General features: G+C 34.8%; 1 protein-coding gene across 3 annotated transcripts in view; it reads right to left on the bottom strand.

Moving 5' to 3' along the window:
* TMTC3 (transmembrane O-mannosyltransferase targeting cadherins 3) overlaps positions 1-19,291 on the bottom strand; it is a 37,994-nt gene that overhangs the window by 9,970 nt on the left and 8,733 nt on the right. For 2 of the 3 annotated variants that reach the window (XM_090139558.1, XM_090139555.1), the window contains 8 exons: positions 16,550-16,664; positions 15,722-15,938; positions 14,206-14,424; positions 10,146-10,245; positions 9,350-9,465; positions 7,558-7,730; positions 6,039-6,291; positions 744-892 (listed from right to left, as the gene is read on the bottom strand). In XM_090139558.1, the coding sequence (XP_089995684.1) occupies positions 744-892; positions 6,039-6,291; positions 7,558-7,730; positions 9,350-9,465; positions 10,146-10,245; positions 14,206-14,424; positions 15,722-15,910 (1,199 nt within the window). In that variant the 5' untranslated portion in view covers positions 15,911-15,938; positions 16,550-16,664. The remainder of the gene's footprint in view (positions 1-743; positions 893-6,038; positions 6,292-7,557; positions 7,731-9,349; positions 9,466-10,145; positions 10,246-14,205; positions 14,425-15,721; positions 15,939-16,549; positions 16,665-19,291) is intronic. The other variant, XM_090139562.1, reaches the window with a different exon arrangement.

Below are 19,291 nucleotides of genomic sequence, written 5' to 3'. Positions count from 1 at the left end.
TCATGAAAATTTCACAGTAAGCAATATACTTCTATCAAAAGTGCTGATCTTCAGCAAAGATTTTAAGATTTTCACCTAAAAATCTAAATCCAAATAACTGAATACATCATCCTTTCATTTTACAAGCTCTACATCACTTCCACTTCACAAGTAAGAAGATAGCACCAAATGAAAAGATCATGAAGTTACCAGTTACGATACTATGGAATTCACACAGAACAGCAAAAAGTAACTTCCAGAACCTTCTTTGTAGCACTAAGCTCAACAGCAGTTAATTTCTAAATAAGTGACAGTACTTAACTGGATGAATAACTTAAGATGTCAAGCTTCTGACTGCATGTCCAACATGCACATGGATAAATTTAATCAAAGGTACCTGCAGATATAGAAGCGTTTTTCCTAATAAACTGTCTAGCAAACAGCTATCCCTTAAAGCAGCCCTAAACTCTTCTACAGGGAAAACAGCTAATCTACTGTTCTGAAAGCAACGTTGATGATGATGCATGTGTGCTTATAAATGAAAATATCCACTGGTCTCCTAAGTTCCTTCTTGTCATCTGTTCACACGACAGCCAAGCTGTCACTACTCCACATTCAATAATAAAAACTTAACACACTACAAGAGTTGTAATATAATAACACCACTAAAAGATCTACAGGGAGAGCTAGCAGTCATAAATAGGCTTATCCTTTATTAAACAAAGAGAGATGAGTTAAACCAGTTATGGATATACCTACCATACCTTTTATTTGATAACTTTTTCCATCCATGTGCTACTAAAATGCAGAATCCCATGCTAGGAACATATAACACTCGTTCTGCTACTACAAATCCAACAGGAAAAAATAGGTTTGATGCAGGAATGAAGGGCAGCACTATTAAGCAGAGTGCCTAGAAAGGAAATACAAATGAATTAGTAAGCAAAATTAGGTGATGACAGACTGTACTCATAACCAGATCTGTTTTACATTGAGACGATTCTGAAAATGGAAACTTAGAACTGGCAAATGACACTCCTTCTTATTTAACAATCAACAAATGTATTTGGTTTTCCATACTACAGAACAGAGAAGTTGTATGACAAAACACTAAGGTGAAATGATCAAGCACAAAACAGGATTTTAGTAAGTTACACATACAAAAACATGGCAGTCCTACAATTTTGGACATTATCTTCCATAACAATAAAAATTTTATACTAACTTACAGAGTGTAAAAAAAAAAGCACTTATTTTTAGAATGAAATCAATTTTTAGTTTCTCTTAAAAATATGAATAATAAAAACCAGAATCAACCACTGAATTAACATCTATGTTAAGATACTGCACTACAGGCACACAAAAATATCTAAAATGATAATGAACTCATCAACTTCCTTAACTGTAGCTCTTAGGCTGAGTATAGATATAAAACCATCTGCTTCAAAGGATGTGGATACAACCTTTTGTTTTAAGTTCTGAGTGACTAAGAGCTTTACAATCTCTGATATCATCAAAAGGTTTAAGTAGTTATTTCTAAATACATGGCATCCAAGTTACAAATAACAAAAACAAAAAATCCAAATCCCTACAGAAACTGAGTACTTCTTTGAATAAAATAAGAGGAATTTTCTAGAAATTTGTGATTTGCAAACATGTACAAAAGAAAATCAACAAGAAGCATGTTCCAAGCATACTTTAGCAAAAAAAAAAAAAAGTGCTGCTGTTTTGCAGACTATTTAAATACAAGCCATTCACAATGCAGTACTCTTTACAATCTATAAGATTTGTACATTTGTTTAAATGAATTAACTCATTTTAAAACACTGATTTGAAGAAGTTATCTCTTAAGATTTTAAGAAGTTAGTTTTTCCATTATTGGAAAAAAATAACCAATATTGGATAAAAATAAAAAAATTCCATTATTATTATTATTTTTAAATACAGTAAGGACATTGGTCTTACAGCCCCAAGGTTAACAACAGTACAGCAGAACAGTGAAATCCACTATTTTCCAGTAGGAAGGATTCTGCAGCTCACACAGCAAGTGCCTGGGAGCACTGAGTGCTTACAATCTAGACACGCAATAAAAAGAATTGTTCCTAAGTAACAAAGGTTTTTGCATGGTCTGCTCTTTTTAATTTTTCTGATGGCAACATGTTACACAATGTTTTATTGAAATTCTCTTTCAGTCCCTTTGTCTCTCTTTAGTATACTGTCCTTCAAATACAATTTTGTAAGTGACAGACTCAAAGCTCCAGTAGATAAAAATGTCTTCTTTTCATTTACTCTCTATATCAGTCTTTCAGCAGGTGCAGAGGTTCAGTTGAAAAAAAAAAAGTCCCAGTCAAGGCAAATGACAAACCTAGAAGAGAAAGAAACATTTAGAATATGCAGAAAGCACAAAGCACATGACAAAACTCTGAAATGTGACCATAAACTATAATGAATAAGTGAATCGCCAGATTATTGTTCACAAGGAAATATTTCAAAGACTTAAATGTAAGCACAGAATCAAGTATCAAAGAATTTAGAAGTACTGATGTCTTGGCTGTTACATCACTTACAAGTTCTAAGGACTTTCTCTAAAGATACTCTCTCTGCTCCTGACATTTGCACAGTAGAAAGCCAACAAGTTTTTTGATTGAGTATGGTCTCAACATAAGAGAGTAAGAGGAAGGATCCTCTTTAGTAGGAACACTTAGCATTTATCAAGAGATAAGCTTTTATTAAAATTATGGTAGCTAACAAAGGCAAGTGTATACCCAAAATACTTCACATCAAAAATAAAAGCCATGATCACAGCTTGATTCTGGAACCTGGTGAGAAGACACTGAGATAATTCTAGATCTGTGTTATTTCTAGTACTAAATATTTTCAATACTTAAACTACAACTTATTTTAAAAGATCACTCACTCTGACAGTAAGTTATCTGACTGTTCACAGGGACTGCAAACAGCGAGTATAAAATACTTTAGTTGCTTAAGAAAATTCTGTTTCTATTCATGTCTTTCATTAATGTCAAAATAATCAATTATTTCAAGCAGTGTAATGACATTAACATGCCAAAGCATGAGTTCTGTTTTGTTATACACAATTCCATTTTTTGTTAGTTTATTTGAAAGAATGAATTAGCTACTTCAAAGAACCGATTTATCTGTTTAGAGCTCTCGCAGTACTGATATTTTGAAAAGGCAATTTTAGGACTTACTGCAAAAATAAAAACATGACAAAGTAAAATAGAATGCACCAACTTACCAAAGTTATTCTTTGTAGAGATGACTGGTTTTAAATATATTATGGCTGAAAACGGGTCCTTAAACTTCCATGTCTCTTGTTACTTCATCCTGTGAGAATACTTGCAAAGAACTATGGGATGTCCACTGTCAGTTGTGGAAGTAAGAAGAGGAATCCATTCTTCTGTCTTGTCTCACCCAACAACACCCATATCCAGCAAATACAGAAAGACATACATACTAAGACATGCTTGAAGTCTCTCTTCTATCTTGTATTTTGGATCTCTCTCCTTTGCATTTTATCTGCAAAGTGCATGGGAATTGCTGAATCACGGCCTGAACCTCTGATTGACCACGTGAGGCAAACAATAAGTCAGCCCTAGGAGCACAGGTTAAGGCAATTCACCTGTACTACTGGAAGGGGTGGAGCCTTGCTCCATCTCTCCTAGACCCCATTTAAGAACTGACTACCACTGAGGGAAGGATCTTCTTTGGAGACTGCTCCTCTTGGAGTCTTCTCAGCAAGCCCAGGACAAGGGTAAGCTTTCCATCCATTCTTCTTTAGCGTGGTAACCTGTTTAGCCTAACTTTCTTGTATATTTCTTAATTATAATATCTGTATATTCATTGATTATACACAAAGTAAAAAAAAAAAACACCTCTATTTTTCCAGGAGGCTTGAAGTTGTACTGTTTTCAATCTCATAAACGAAAGTCACTTGTGAATTTACCTTATGCTTCAGTATCAGACCTAAGGGTCACACGGGGCTAATGTAAGAGCCAAAACATGCCAGAGACTGGTAAAGTTCTTTACAAAGCCCTTTGTAACTCCATTGGAGTAAGACTCATTAAGAGTTCAAAATAAACAGTATGAACAGTCACACTTTCAATTATGATGTATTGAAAGCACCTTTATGTTAGGAGGAATCCATGCAGACAACACACAGAACTTACACCTGTCAGGGCAGTAACTTATTTTGGCTAGCAGAAAGTCAAGCTTGTACTGGAAGAACTGAGAACTGAGTATGGAAAAATACTTATTAAAAAAACAAACAACAGAAAAACCCAAAGAAAAACAACAACAACAAAACAACCACTATTCCAACATAGTTATCTGGAAAACTGCTATAAGTTGTGTAAGATTCAATCTCTTCATTTTAAAGATGGTATTACAAACACTCTAATACGTAAAACAGACAAGCCATAGTGAAGAAACCTTGTAAAAGAATATCCTGTCTACATCAGGATATTAATGGTTAATTGTAAGACAACATGGCTTTTGCCTTACGGTGTTGTTCAAAGTTATATAAATTATTAAAAATTAGTTTTTATCTCAATTCCTAAGCAATTAGCTTTAATGCACTTAGATATTCCAGAGAAAATCAACATCACACAGAAGATTATATACACAACACACACAGAAATATATGAAAGGAAAAGAACTTTTGTTAAATGGTGATTGTACTATCTTCAGCCTCACTGTAGTTCACAGGCTTTACTTAAAATCTCAGAAGACCTTTCCTGTAAAAAAAACCACTTGGAATTATAAGTAATAAAAAAGCATCCTTGAACAAAACCAAACCAACTTAAAACAATTTATGCTGAAAACTCTATTAACCCTTTCTCTTCTGAGCTTTGAAAAACAGGAAGGAAAATGCAGTAAAATAAAGAGTTCAAGAGCAGTCTTCTATAAAAGGGTGTTCTACTTCCCACACTGTTATCAGTGCACTGGATAATTTTTTTTCCAGTTTACATAAATATGAAAGTTAAACTACTTACTTATATTTAAATGCTGAAAGACAAAAATAACATTTTGAAAACAATTTAGTTACTTAAATATAAAATGTCCAACAGCATTAAATTGTAATTATCTGGGCATGCCATCTTGCACATTTATTACGTAAATAAGATAATGTTTTTTACTTCACAAGCTGTTTCCAAAGTCTACTTTGAACTACAAGCATCATTGGCTACTGATCACTTTTACCAATTTTCAAGAGAAACAATTTGCCTCACTCCACTGATGAAACAAACAAAAAAATTATATTAGAACTGTGTTAGGTCATGACATGAATTGAAGTTTGTCTGAAGTCTGCTGGTTAGCAGAGAAATTCTTGGTGTTTAATTGTGCATAAATTTTCCCACCCATTTGAAACTTCTGTTGGCTAGTTACATATTAAAAAAAAAAAAAGCACATTACTACTAAGACAAGCTTAGATTATGCGTGCAGATCTGTTGCAAACATAATTGCATCACTGACTTAATAAGGAACATGCTATCAGCTAACCATTCATCTTATGAGATTTTGCAGTAGCAGCAACCAAAACCTTTGTTTCTTAGATGAAAAATATTTTTCATTTCTCCATTTCCTCCAAAATACTCTTTCCTGAGAATCCAGTTAAACTCCACTTAAACTCATATATTAGCAAAAAAAATGGAAATGATTTTTTAGGTTGACAAACCTAGTTTTCATTTAGAAAACGGAAAAGACTAAAGAGTGCTTTTAATTAATACTGAAAACTCCAGTTTTCTAGCTAACTTCTGGATATTTCAAAACAGCCATAATACAGTTGGCAAATAAATAATAAACATATTTATTCTTGTTTATTTTCTCCCATCTCATCCCTAAGACTGTCAACATACTTAATTACAATTCAAAGGGTTTACTGCTACAACAATTTTTCTCTTTTCTTACATGTTCACTCTAGTCCAGAAGAAGATGCATCATAGTGTCACCAAAGATTAGGTAGGTGATGAAACATCCTAAGCCAGTTTCATTCAGGGAGAAGAGAGAGAAAAAAAATACAAATGCATCAATCATACCATCAGTACAGTCTTGGAGGAATCCCCAGGATATCGGAGACTGAAGACAACCAAAGATCCCAGAAAGCAAAAGAATGTAAGGGTGGCAACATTTCTGACATCTAACAAAGACTCCACAAGCGGGATAGTTCCCATTGTCCAGTCACAGCATAATTCTGAGGGGTTGAGAAGAAGCCAAGCATTCACAGGGAGGAGGTAGTTGAAAGTCAGCTGCCTTGCTGGAGATGGACTCACAGCAGCTGGGTTATCAAACCTAAAGAAAAATAAAGGAGAAAAATGAACTTTTAATGAAAGCAAATAATGATCTTCATTGATTTTAAGACCAGAAGCAAGCACTCTAGATCACAGCTAGAAGTGCCAATTACAGCTATGTACTTAGGTCACTCTGAAAGTAATGTCTCCTATTTATTTCCATGGAAACCGTAACATACAAATAGCACAATAACATTGTTTGACAGAGACAATTCTCAGCCACAGAACACAGTTTTTCAAAATCATCACCACCATCACATTTGCATGGATGAGCTGATCAAGACACTTCATTTTGTGGTGTAACAGTTGTGCATGGACATCTGGAAGCGGCTTGTCTTTCACACTGTTGTCACCACTGCCTCACTGTGCTCACATCCACTGTCTGATCTCCATACATACTCAGCAAGTGCCAATGGGTACCATTTTTTCTACATGGAGGAATTCAATGACACCTTTGCATTTATGTACTTCCATGTCAGATGCCATTTCATCACACTCCTCCTCTGCTGCTATCTGTCACACGGCAACAAAACATAGCAAAATATTGGTGGGAAGATTCAGCGTCTACTGCCATACTATCAACATCTGCCTCTGATACTGTGAGCCAACATAATAAAGTAGAAGGTATTAGTTTCAGAGCAGCCTTTGCACAACAGCTCTTGCCCTAATCTTCCTGCATTTGTAAGGTGTGTACTCTGGAGACTCGTGCATGACGTTGCATCTTAGCACTGCAGGACAGAGCCTTCTCTGAAACACTTTAAGAATTGGGAATGTTTAGGATACAATCATTCTGTTTCAACAAACTCAATGATTGCTTAAGGAAACAAACAATTGTTTGTTGATTGATTGTTTCAACAAACAGTGATCTACGGCCCTCTTCCTGAGAGTTGCTTCATTTATCATTTTAAAAGTTTTTGAAAGTTCTTTCAAGGAAAAACATTACACTTTTATATTATTTCACATTTTCACAGTAAATTACAGTTTTTCCGTTCTACCAGTATTCATATACATTTATCCTAGATTCTGTATCTGAAGATACATGTTTTCTCCACAGTTCACATCTAAAACAAAACAATTAATCATATGTAGACAAGGAAATACTTGTTAAAAGTTCTGAAGTACTCAGAGTTCTGAAGGCTCAGATATGAAGTCAAAAAAATCCATAATGAAACTTAATTTCTACAATATTAGAGCTAATTAGCAACCAAAAGTTTTTTTGAAATCTTTTTAGACACTTCAGGTAATGCATCTTTGACCTTTCCATTACCTTGTAAACACTGGAAGTTGAGACTGGATAACCTGGACTCTGACAACAACAAGAAGCAGTGTACTAAACATTAGGACTATGAGCTTCAACAGTGTTTGGAGCATGGAGAAAGGAATACTGCCCTTCCCTCGAAGAATCTGAACAGCTGTATCCCACAGAACTGGTAAGGTATACTGCAAAGGAAAAGGTGTTTTTAATCAGTGTATTCATTAACTTAGCTAAATAAAAAGTATTTCAACTTTTTTGACTTGTTTTTCTGTAAAAGCATGCTCCAAATACTTAATTCATGTTTGTATGTGTTTCACATACCCCACTCCCTAAGTGCACCATTCTAATAAAAACAATTCTACCTAGATATAATTGTAACACTATCATAGCAGAACTCACATTCCTTTAGTACCATATTCTGTATTGACAGATGAAAAAATGTGTTCCATCCTCAAGCAGAGATTTCATTATACAAAGTATGACCATGAAATAAAGTTTACTTTTTTTTTTTTAAAAAAAAATTATTAGCCCCTTTGAAAATTTGTCCCATGAAGAAAATATCCAGGTGCAGTAGAAATACCTTATTTCTGATCAGCCATGGCTTCCAATTTTACTGCTCTACTGCAGTAACCTACCTGTTCCTGACTCTTGAGTGTTACAATCTTGCACACTATGTAACCTGATTTCTTCCCACTGCACCAACTTCTTTGCCTGTGCCTTCGTGTCTTGCTCTAGGGCCAACTTAGGGCTTCACGTACACTGGTTAACTAAAGTACAGACATTGATAGGTTCATGCTACACTTATGCTCTCAGCAGTCCTTGTTTACATTTTATCTATTCTACTCAACTGACTTGCACAAACTTGTTAAAAATTTTTAAAACATTAGATTTAGATAAAAAGTTACTAAGCAAAATAGAGGCTTAAAAAGTATGGGAACATACAGATCATTCCTTTAGAAATCCAGGTTGAAAATGACATGCTTATTCACTTGACACATAAAGCCAAATAGCTGCAAACACAGATTTCTTCAAGCACAAAAATGTGTAATTTTAGCCTTGAGCATGCTAAGGTAGACAATCTTTCAGCTTTTACAAAATAACAATCCATAATTTAAATAATTAAGGAATAGTACATTTAAAATATTTTCTTATGCTATTTATATATATATATTTAACTGGTTATGAGTTGACTATTAAAAAGCCAGTAATTCTTTCACTAAAGGAAAAATGTTTCTCTAAAAAAATTTCATGTATGGACTTAGCAATGCTCGGCATGAAGCCTTTTAGATTAGAAACTGAAGTCATTCTTAAAGCAACAAATTTCTTTAAAGTAATACTGACTCAAATAAGACTACTCCAAAACATCTGGTTATACGTAAGAAATTCATGAAGTGCATCTTTAGAATGTATGTTCACTACTTAAAATCTTTTACTTAAAGGATTTAAAAACCAAATCTCCATCTTTATGCATCCCAATACTTTAACAAAGACTGTTACATACAAGCCTTTGCAAGCCTTAATAAACTAAAACATGAGGTTTTCATAAAGACGTGGGATTCCTTCCTCAAGTAATTTGGTAATATATATTTGCTATGTAAAAGACAACTTAGAAGGCATATGAATCCCTGTCCACGATGAATGTATTTTAAACATCAATTAAGTCAAAAAGAACATCTGAAGATCTTATTGGAACTATAGAATTAGCTTGAGCTGACAAAATCAGTGATGAAATATTATGCTTCTAAATGTTTAATATCTTTTTAAAGAATTCTTGAGAAGAATTTGAATTTCAACTGCATCTTACCCCTTGAGCAATAAATACTTCATACACACAGCATATCCCCACCACTGTAATTCCTTGTTCTTTACACAGCGTTGCAACAGCTACTAGAAACACAGTCAATGCAATGGGAGTCCACACTGCAAATCAAGAAGACACTATTTAAAATGTTTCATAGTACAACAAAAAAACTTATTAAGTTAACCTGAGAGATGAAGACTGTTTGAACGTGCTCTACAAATTTACCCAATGTGTCAATTGTTACTCAAGGCAACATTTCCAGTCTTATTCTACAGAAAATTATTTACAAGTTACCAGTTTTAAAACTGCCTCCCTTAAACTGAAAGAACTAATTAAAAGGCAAAGGTTGGAGCTTTTGATAAGAAAGAAAAAAACCAATCTTTCCTAACTCACCAGAATAACTTTTCAAATGTATATTTTAAAGGCAGTCATAAATTTTCACAAGGTCAAACTGACTTTGGAAAAGAGATAAGCTTCCTACATCTCTACTGAAACTCTGCTTGGGACCAACTGAAGCATCTCAGAATACTTCCACCTGCATTCAATGGAGTTAGTACAAGAATATCTCTGTCATTAGAGAACTCAAGGTTTAACAAAACATTTAAAAAAATGCTTTAGTCTTGAAGAAAATAAAAAGCAATTTGTGACTGGAAGTACTGCTACAGGGACATTATGGGGTTGATGGCTTTTGGAACATTCTTTGATATTTGCTGAATAACTAGCATATGTACATTGCCATTTTAAGAGCTCTTTAACACTAATACAGAAATTAAGTTACACATATTTGGAGGTCATTTACCTATGGTATTATCTGGTCCTTTAGATTTAGTGTATGATAAAAATGCAGCTAGAAAAAAGATAGATGATAAAAGCTCTGCTCTGCCCACAACTCCAGTTACCTAAAAGAGAAGGAAGAAAAAAAACCAGTAAGTTCTAGTTGACTTCTAGTATTAGACTAGTGCATGCCAATATGTTATTGTGATATGAATAAACACAATCTGTAAACTAGCAGAAAAGTTTAATAAGAGCAAGACTCCTTTCAGTGAAAACACACTATGATATAGGCATCTGTCAGACACCTGATGTACCACTGCTTATAAGTACCACCATACATGAGATAATTGAGAAATGCTATATTGCCTTATCTTCAATAATACCAGCCACAAATAGCACTTGAGGCAGAATTTGAGTAGAATGACTTATTTGAAGTAATTCTTCAAATAAACTGGCTTTCATCAACAAAAATTGGAAGAAAGACTTTGCCACATTCACTTACATACTCACCCTGCAAACAATGGATATAGAAACTACAATTGTTATTTTTATCCATGCCTTTTTAAACTGACTAAGTGGAGCTGAATTTGAAAGAAACACTTACCTAACTGATGCTATGGCAGCTCTAATCCAAACAGTTAAAAGTTATCTATACGCTGACGTCAAACTGAGCAGCGAAGTTAAAGAATGGCTCAGGCTTTACTACAAATTTGACAATTTTCTGAATGATAATTTTGCAGGCAATAATAACATTATAGGTACTGCCCTCTCTTGGTAGTTGGACACAGAGAAAAGGATTCTACGAAAATGTGGAGAAGCACTACATTAGTATCTAGTGCAGTAGCCACTGTTCTAACTATAGTATCATTTAGAACTGCCTGTAATGTGTCTGATTACTCTGGGGTTCTTTTTGAGCAAATGAGTTGAAAACAGCATACCATACCAAGGTAGACAGTCAAATCTACAAAAACCTCACAGCTCACCATGTAATTATGATGATGCTCAAATGTGACTCTCAGCCATCCAGATTGTGCTAGAAATTTTTATAGCTAGGTACATTCCTGGTCAAGCATGATTGATCCAGCACAGCATTAAAGAGAAAGTAATTCAATATCCAAGGTCATGGTGTTAAAAATACAAACATTCAAAACTGACTTTGAAATCATTCTCTGTTGCTTCCATTAGCAGTACAGTTCACCAAGTTTAAATTTACGAAAGGACTCACTGAAACATGCACAGTCACAAAGCATATTTCAAAACTGATATGGCATTAGTAATTGTGTTAACATTTTGGGTAGTACAAAGGTACTTGTTTCAAAACTAGTCTCAGATGTTTCAAAGACTCCTGGTCTTCACCACAAAATTGTCCAGCATGAAGTAGAATTTAGATCTGTTGAAGGAGATCATAGGTAAAGCAAGTGTGCTGGTGTGCCTCCACAATCCTGAGACAACAAAAGAGAGACTATTTCTGGCTACAAAGGTGACTTATGAAATGAAGACTCCAGCATTTACAAGGTTACTTGACATCCCTTGAGCTCAATGGGTGGTCAAAATGCTTCTGGCCTGAACGGTAGCAAGCTAGGTAGAATGTCTGAAGTGGAACTCCAGCGACAAGTACAAGTGACACGGATGACATTTTTCAATCATTTTTCCTCAAAAAATGATATATTACCTTCCCTATAGCTCATTTTTTCTCTCACGTCAAGCAGAATTTTTTTCCCCTCTATTTATGCTGTTCCATTAGATTTTCCAAGACAAATCCCTTTGTCAACAGACAGGTAAAGGTTTGATATTTGCATGTATTATATCTCCTATTTCAAACTCTTTCGCAAAACAGTAAGACTAAATTGAAGGAATTAATTTCAGATACATTTCAAATATCCAATGAAACAAGAAATACCATCAAATGATATGAAAACTAGGAATGCAACCTTTCTAGAGTTCTTATTAAAGTCTGAGTAAGTCACTTGACACCCAAGTCTAAGATCCTAAAATACAGTCAATTATTACCTCGTTTCCTTATGCACAAACTACAACTTTCAAATACAAGAATCTTTTCTTAGTTGCACGTTACATGACATTCTCCATGCAAACACTAAAAAGAATAAAATATACTATGTCTCAAAATCAGAAGACTTAAATTTGAAGGTGGGGAGGAAGAAATTATTTTTCTGTTGAGTACCTACATACAACAGCAGTGGAATCTCAAGAGTATATAAAGGTTTTAAGTATAGTACAAAGTTCTAGTAATTGTGTAGTCTTAAAGTGCCCTCATGTGGCTAACATCAAATACTGCACACATTACTACATTATTTTGCTTCAACTGCACTTTATGGCTTCATAATACATTGCCTTAAAGAATAAACTTGCATGGTTTCACAGGCTTTATGCAACTCTTTGGTAATTCTATTGCAAGGTATTAAAAGCAGTTAACTGTTACCATTATCTCAAAAAGAACCTGACAGTTCAAACAAAATAAACTAATGGATTCATAGAATCACAAAATGAAAGAAGTGAAAAATGTATTACTCAAACACAAACCCGCAATCTAAGTCGCGCCGCTAATGCTCCTATAAAGATGCTATCACATTTACTATAAATAAGCAAAGCCAAACTTTGAAACTTAAGCATGTTTTTTTCAAGGAAACAGAAAAGCAAGCAGAGCTAACACATTATCTAACCCTTGCTTTCCCCGGTAATTTATTTTTTTTAGAAACTTAACTTTTTTAGACATGCCTCTATTTTCTTACAGAAAGGACATAACAACTGCTCAGATAACAGCCAATTATAAACGCTCGGAACTTATTTTCTGTAAAGATTTGCTCTCAATACATAGATGAGGTCTACTGAATTTCTACGGAGAGACATTTCTAACTTAACAAGAAACAAAGATTAGAACTCTGGACGAACACATCCAAAAATAGGAACCTGTGTTCAAAAATGGCAAGCTGTGTCCAACAGGGCCAAGAAAAAATCTCTACGTTACTTCTATGCTGTAAAAGTTACAGGATTATTATCTTTATGAGATATTCACTGCTCACCAAGAAGGAAAGCCACAAAGGACAAGTTTCCTTCCCTGTGCTCTCGAGAAATTCATTCAAGATTTACGAGCTGAATCCAAAATAGTATCCGCACCTTTGAATGGCGATAGGTATGGTGGTGATGGGTGAACAGTTGGACTAGAAGAGCTTAAAGGTCATTTCCAACCTACACTTCTAATATTTACCATTTTCTGAAAATCATGTAACAATATAAGAGAAAAAAGAGTTTTTGAATAGGCTTTGCAACGAATGTGAAGTGAAATCTAGGTGAGCCAACCTACATGATATGGAAGGAACAGCAGAAAATTCTACGTATCTACTTTACCACAATTTCTCCTGGAAACTTGATTAATCACATGAAGATCTACTTCAAAATATTGCTAGAAGACTAGTTAAACATCAAATAGCATATAATCAGGCAGTTTGTATAAATACTGCTTTCCACTGTAGAGAAACACTCCTATAGAATCAATGGAAAGGTAAATAAGAGGCATATGTATTTCTTCATTCTGATGTTGGTTCAAACAAAGATACTAAGTTAAATGTAGTATAGCAGTAACAACGCCAGCAACAGTCTTACTAGCAGGATATACTGGCATAAAAAAAAAACAAAAAACTAGACAGAACAGGTTCTGTGATTAGCTATAAGTAATGGCTTAGCAAATGAACTGAATTCATGAAAATGAATTGAGAGGTACTGATAGCACTTGTAAAACACTAGAAACATCACAAAACAAATATTATGCGAGCTAAAGCAGTCATCATCATAAAAGTGAGTCACAGAAGACTCTCAAATTATTTAATAGCTAAATGAATGTGTCTTTACTTATTTCTCACTAACTGCATGGAATGTCAAACAACTCAGAGCATTAAAGTTGGTCATCTCCATCACAATTCACAAATAGCTGAGTAAACAGTATATAGAAAGAAAAAAAAAAACACACACCTTTTGGATTTACTGTATGTAACCATTTACACAAAATACAACATCTAAGCTTAAAAAATGCAGTTTGAACAAATCAAGCACATAACAGGTTTACCTACCGCTTCAGTATGTATTGGGTGCACTGCAAAGAGAAGGGATGCAACTATGCTGCTCTGGTTGTCCAGGAAAAGCTTACAGACCTTGAGGAAGACTACACAAACCACCCCGTGAAAGATGAGATTTAGGAAGTGGTAAGAAACTGCATTTAACTCGCTGAACAAGTAGTTTAAGCGAAATGTGAGAACTGTGAGGGGTCGGTAAGATTTATGACTCCGCTCCTGAAAGGAAATAAAAAAATGAGTCACAACCGTCTTATAACAGTACATTTATTCCAAAATATCTTTTTAAAAATCTGTGCCTTCAAGATTTCCCCCCACTATTCTGATATCTACCTTAAAAATAAAGACATGAAAATTAGTAATACTAACAATGAAGTATAGTGAATGAAATGAAAACAAAATTGAAAATACAGCTGTCGAAACAGAGAAGTTAATTCTAATTATTTTTTCCCTCTTCCCCACAGTTTTAATGTATTATTCAGGTGCTTTGATCAATCTCACATTTCATATTTTAAAAATAAAAATTCTGTTGCTCTTAGATAAATGTATTACCTACATATTCTTAATATGTGTACCAGTCAATGTGCACATATGAAATGTGAAATTGCACATAAATATGAAAAATACTGAAACTGCACAAGATGTGAAAAGTAATTTAAAAGTCATGAACATTCAAATTAATCTACATTTTGTTAAGTTTTATTTGCTTTTATTTGCTTTCTAAGTGCAAAATCAGAACTGGAGTTTAGGAGCCCGTGTACTCTGAATGACTACAGGATTATAGGGTGTCTGAATAACTCTGGAAGCTTTCCTTATATAAAAATTACATATCAAAGTCTATTTGTACATATAGCAATTATTATTCAACAATAAACATGATGTATATTACAGACATGAAAAAATTAAGACTACAAGGCAGAAAGTCTTTAAGCCAAAACACCTATGATAGTCATTTTTTTTTTTTTTTCACGTGTCTATCAATAGTATCACATGTGACTTTCTAAATTTTACGTAAACCCTTCTGGTACTGCTGTTTAATTATATTTATTGACAATTTAATGCTAGTGCAGCTTTTCAAATAAAAATGTAGCAACTCAACATAGGCTACTAACCAAAAACTCTCAATTCATATCAATATACTTACTCAAATGAACATAATAGATTAAACACCTATTCTCCAAATCCTAGATTTGTTGTTTCAGTGTTATCTTTCCTTCCAGACAGACACTAGAAATAAATACTATTCTAAGTCAGTGTGTATGTGGGAGAAGGGAAAATTGTCAAATTTGTCTAATTTCTGTACTAAAATTAGGTAACACAGAAACTTGAAGTATTTTCTTATGAGCTCTTTTGCTGAACAAAAGGAAAAATTACAATAGAGACCTACCCTTAATCTGATAGTTCAAAATATAAACATTATCAAATTCCATCCAACTGTTAAAATCACACTAGGGAAAAAGAGTGTAAAAATTGTCTATTTTTTTTTTTTCTTTAAAGAGTTCAACGGACAGTTTACCTCGGACATTGGAGTCCCCCAGAAGTCATTCTGAAACAGATTTTTTAATGGAGTAGAAGGATGCAAATCTTTGTTGTCCAAGATTGCTGAAACATCATCAAAAACAAAGCCACAAAAGAGACTGTTCCAGTAGCAAGCTGCCACCACACCAACTATTAGAGCCACTTCCTTTAGGCTTATTTCAGCCATCTTCTCTAAGAGCTTTCATGGACAAAAGCTGCAATATACAGACAGATAAATGGGTAATTTCACTGAATAAACACTATACTTGATAGATAAAATCAAATTAATATTTTCAGTATCTTATAAGTTAACAATGTTATATACCTAAAAATCACTAACAGATTTTTTTTTTCCTCAAGTCTTATTCATTTTACATAATTCAGTGTTTAAAATAAATATTTTCATTAGAGAGTCCCACCACCTAAAAAGCCCTCACACAAACTAGATATTTGTATTTCACATTGATACTGCTGCATTTCACATTCTACTAGTAAGACCTAAAACTGGAGATGACTTGGGATGTAATTTGTAGCAAAAAGCTGTGCAACTGAAGTGAATGTTGCAAACTGGAGAACTGAAAATTAGGCACTCTAGAACTCTGAATAAATTAACGTGCTGACGGCTCACATTATCAGAAGGGCAGACGATGCGTTAATGATTTGTATTTTTTAGTTTAAAAGTTGTTTCTAACAAAACGTTTCAAATGCAATTAAAATAACATAACTGCAAACATTCTGAAGGACAGGGAAACTGTAGAGAATAATAAATAAAGGCATTCAAGAACTGGTACAGAGTAACTGTAATAATAACAAAAGTTAAACTTACCATTGAAGATCTCACTTAGCTCTTTTGCATATTCTGTAGAAGCTCATGAAAAAGTCATTTTTTCCTCAACTGTGCCAACTTCTCTGATTTCAAAGAATGTTCATGAGTGTTCTGTCTTAAAGAAAAATAGCACATAAAAAGAAACATTAGAAATGAATCTTATATCATCTCATCTTGTATAAACTTCCTAATCCCTTGAAATTATTAAATAGCAATATTATGACAATTTCATACATAATACACAGGTGGCCAGGTCAAAAGTTGAAAGTGTTATTTATCGGGTTGTTTGAAAACAATAGTCTTGGGCACAGCAACCACAAAATGACAGATCTCTATTCTTGGTGAAGACAGAAGAGGGGGGTCAGCAAAACTGCTATCTTGGACTTCCAGAGGACAGACACTGAGTGGGAGAGTCACTTAGGAGACAGTCCTGTAGGGCAAAGGGCTCCAGGAAGGCTGGACATTCCTCAAGAAGGAAATCTTAAAAGTGCAGGAGCAGGCCGTCCCTGCATCCCGTAAGACAAGACAGCATGAAAGAAGACTGCCTGGCCGAATAGCGAGCTCTTGCTGAGACTCTAGGAAAAAAAAAGAGTTTACCATCCTTGGAAGAAGGAGTAGACAACTCGAGAAGAATACAAGGATGTTGCGAGGATATGCAGAGGGAAAATTAGAACAGCAAGAGCCCAGCTACAACTTAATCTTGCCACCATTGTAATGGGTAAGCAAAAGTGTTGTTACAAATACATTAAGGAGGGCCAAGGAGAATCTCCACCCTTTACTGGCTGCAGTAGGGAACACTGCCACAAAGGAAGGAGAAAAGTGAGGTATTCTGTACCTTCTTTGTTTCTGACTTTAATAGTAAGAACAGTTATCCTCAGGGTACTCAGCTCCCTGAGCTGGAAGACTGAGGTGGGGAGCAGAATAAAATCTCTACAATTTAGGAGGAAACTGTTAGTGATTGCTGCTCCACTCAGAGTCACAAGTCCACAAGGGCAGATGAGATCCATCTGAGGGTACTGAGGAAGCTGGCAAAACTGATTGCTAAGCCACCTGATGTCATCCACCAGCAGTTCTGGTGAAACAGATTCCAAATGACTGGACATTTGCCAACGTGATGCCCATTCACATTGCCCATAAGGGTTGGAAGGAGAGGATCTGAGCAATTACAGGCTTGACTGCTTGACCATGGTATCAGAGGCGGCTATGGAAACAGATCATCTTGAATGTGATTCACACAGCACGTGCAAAACAATCAGGGGATCACACCTACCCAGTATGGGTTCATGAAAGGTAGGTCCTGCTTGATCAACCTGATCTCTCTCTATTATTGAGTGACCCACCTGGTGGATGAGAGAAAGGCTGAGGATGTAGTCTATCTAGACTTCAGCAAAGCCAAATACCTCTGCCATGGTATTCTTCTGATGAAACTTTTAGCTCATGTCTGGAACAGGTGTATTCTTCACTGGATAAAAAACTGGCTGGATCGTGGGCCCAGAGAGTTATTATGAATAGTAAGTATACATATAGGCCTACATTTCTGAAATATGATGTTTCAAAAATTAAGGGACAAAGTAATACTACCATGCAGAACCAACATTAAGAATTATTTAAATTCAACACTTAAGAAAATGCATCTCTAGGTAAGCTGTTTTTAGTGATCTGAGACTTCTTTGTTTATTAGCAATATAAGTTTACTGTCTGGTTGGAGTAGCAAGCCTTTGTAGATACTGCTTTGAGTCTCAAAGAGTCAAACAGGTAATTCTTAAACATTCTTACTTCAGAAACATATAATGCTACTCAACTGGGAAGAAAATGAGATAGATTCTTAAACAACCTCTGTCCAAAGGAATGAGTTCATCCAGTCGATTGTGAGCTCAAATAGTTTTTGAAGGATTTTACTTTTCTGTACACAGAATATATATTAACACAACTATTTTACTCATGCCTTAATCTTAGGCAATTCTGGTGCTTTTAAAATCCTTCATTTTTGTTCTGAACTTCTATTATTTCTTCCACCCAGAACTCACTCTAATTTTACACCACTACTGATCACACTGTTCCTGACTGCTACACTGATCTGCATGCAAACTATCGAGAAAATAATGCTGTTTTCATCTGGATGGAAGAGAAATCTTAGGCACAGAGAGCTTAAGATTTTAGCTGCATCCCAAGCTTGGCTCAAGTGGCTTTCCCATAATCAGAAAGATAAGTCTACAAATAATTTTAAATCAGAATTTTCTTGTTTTTCACTTGCCCTTCCCTACACCTGCACATTTCAAATGTCACTAATGCAACTACGTGCTAACATTTGTTCCTTTTAAACAACTATTTGACCCACAGACACTCCCAGACAATGCTTAACTTACTAAATTCACAGTAAGAAGTAAACACAACAAAATACATTTTAGCAACAAGTCACACAAAGCAGTGCTTGAGCTGCTGCTAGCCTGGTAGCCTCAAACTTTTGCAGTGTACAGAAGCACCCTTGGCAGTCAAGAGCACACAACAAATCTGGAAGAACCCCCAATTTTCCAGCTTATAGGGAAGGTGAGAGAAAAATGGGAAAAGCAAGGTGATGAAAAAATGCACAAAAAACGCAGCGCAGGTACTTAACAACTGCTCACTTGCACTCTGACATTCCAGGGTCTTTTTTCTTCAGATCTGAGCTAGAAAATAATTAAATGAGGGAAATTACTTTTTACATCTGGTCTGACTATAGGGTAGTGTGACGTTCTTGCTGAA

Source organism: Phasianus colchicus, chromosome 1 (assembly GCF_987193195.1).
Source record: "Phasianus colchicus chromosome 1, bPhaCol1.hap1.1, whole genome shotgun sequence".
Taxonomy (NCBI): Eukaryota; Metazoa; Chordata; class Aves; order Galliformes; family Phasianidae; genus Phasianus; species Phasianus colchicus.
This window is presented reverse-complemented; position numbering and strand designations above follow the sequence as displayed.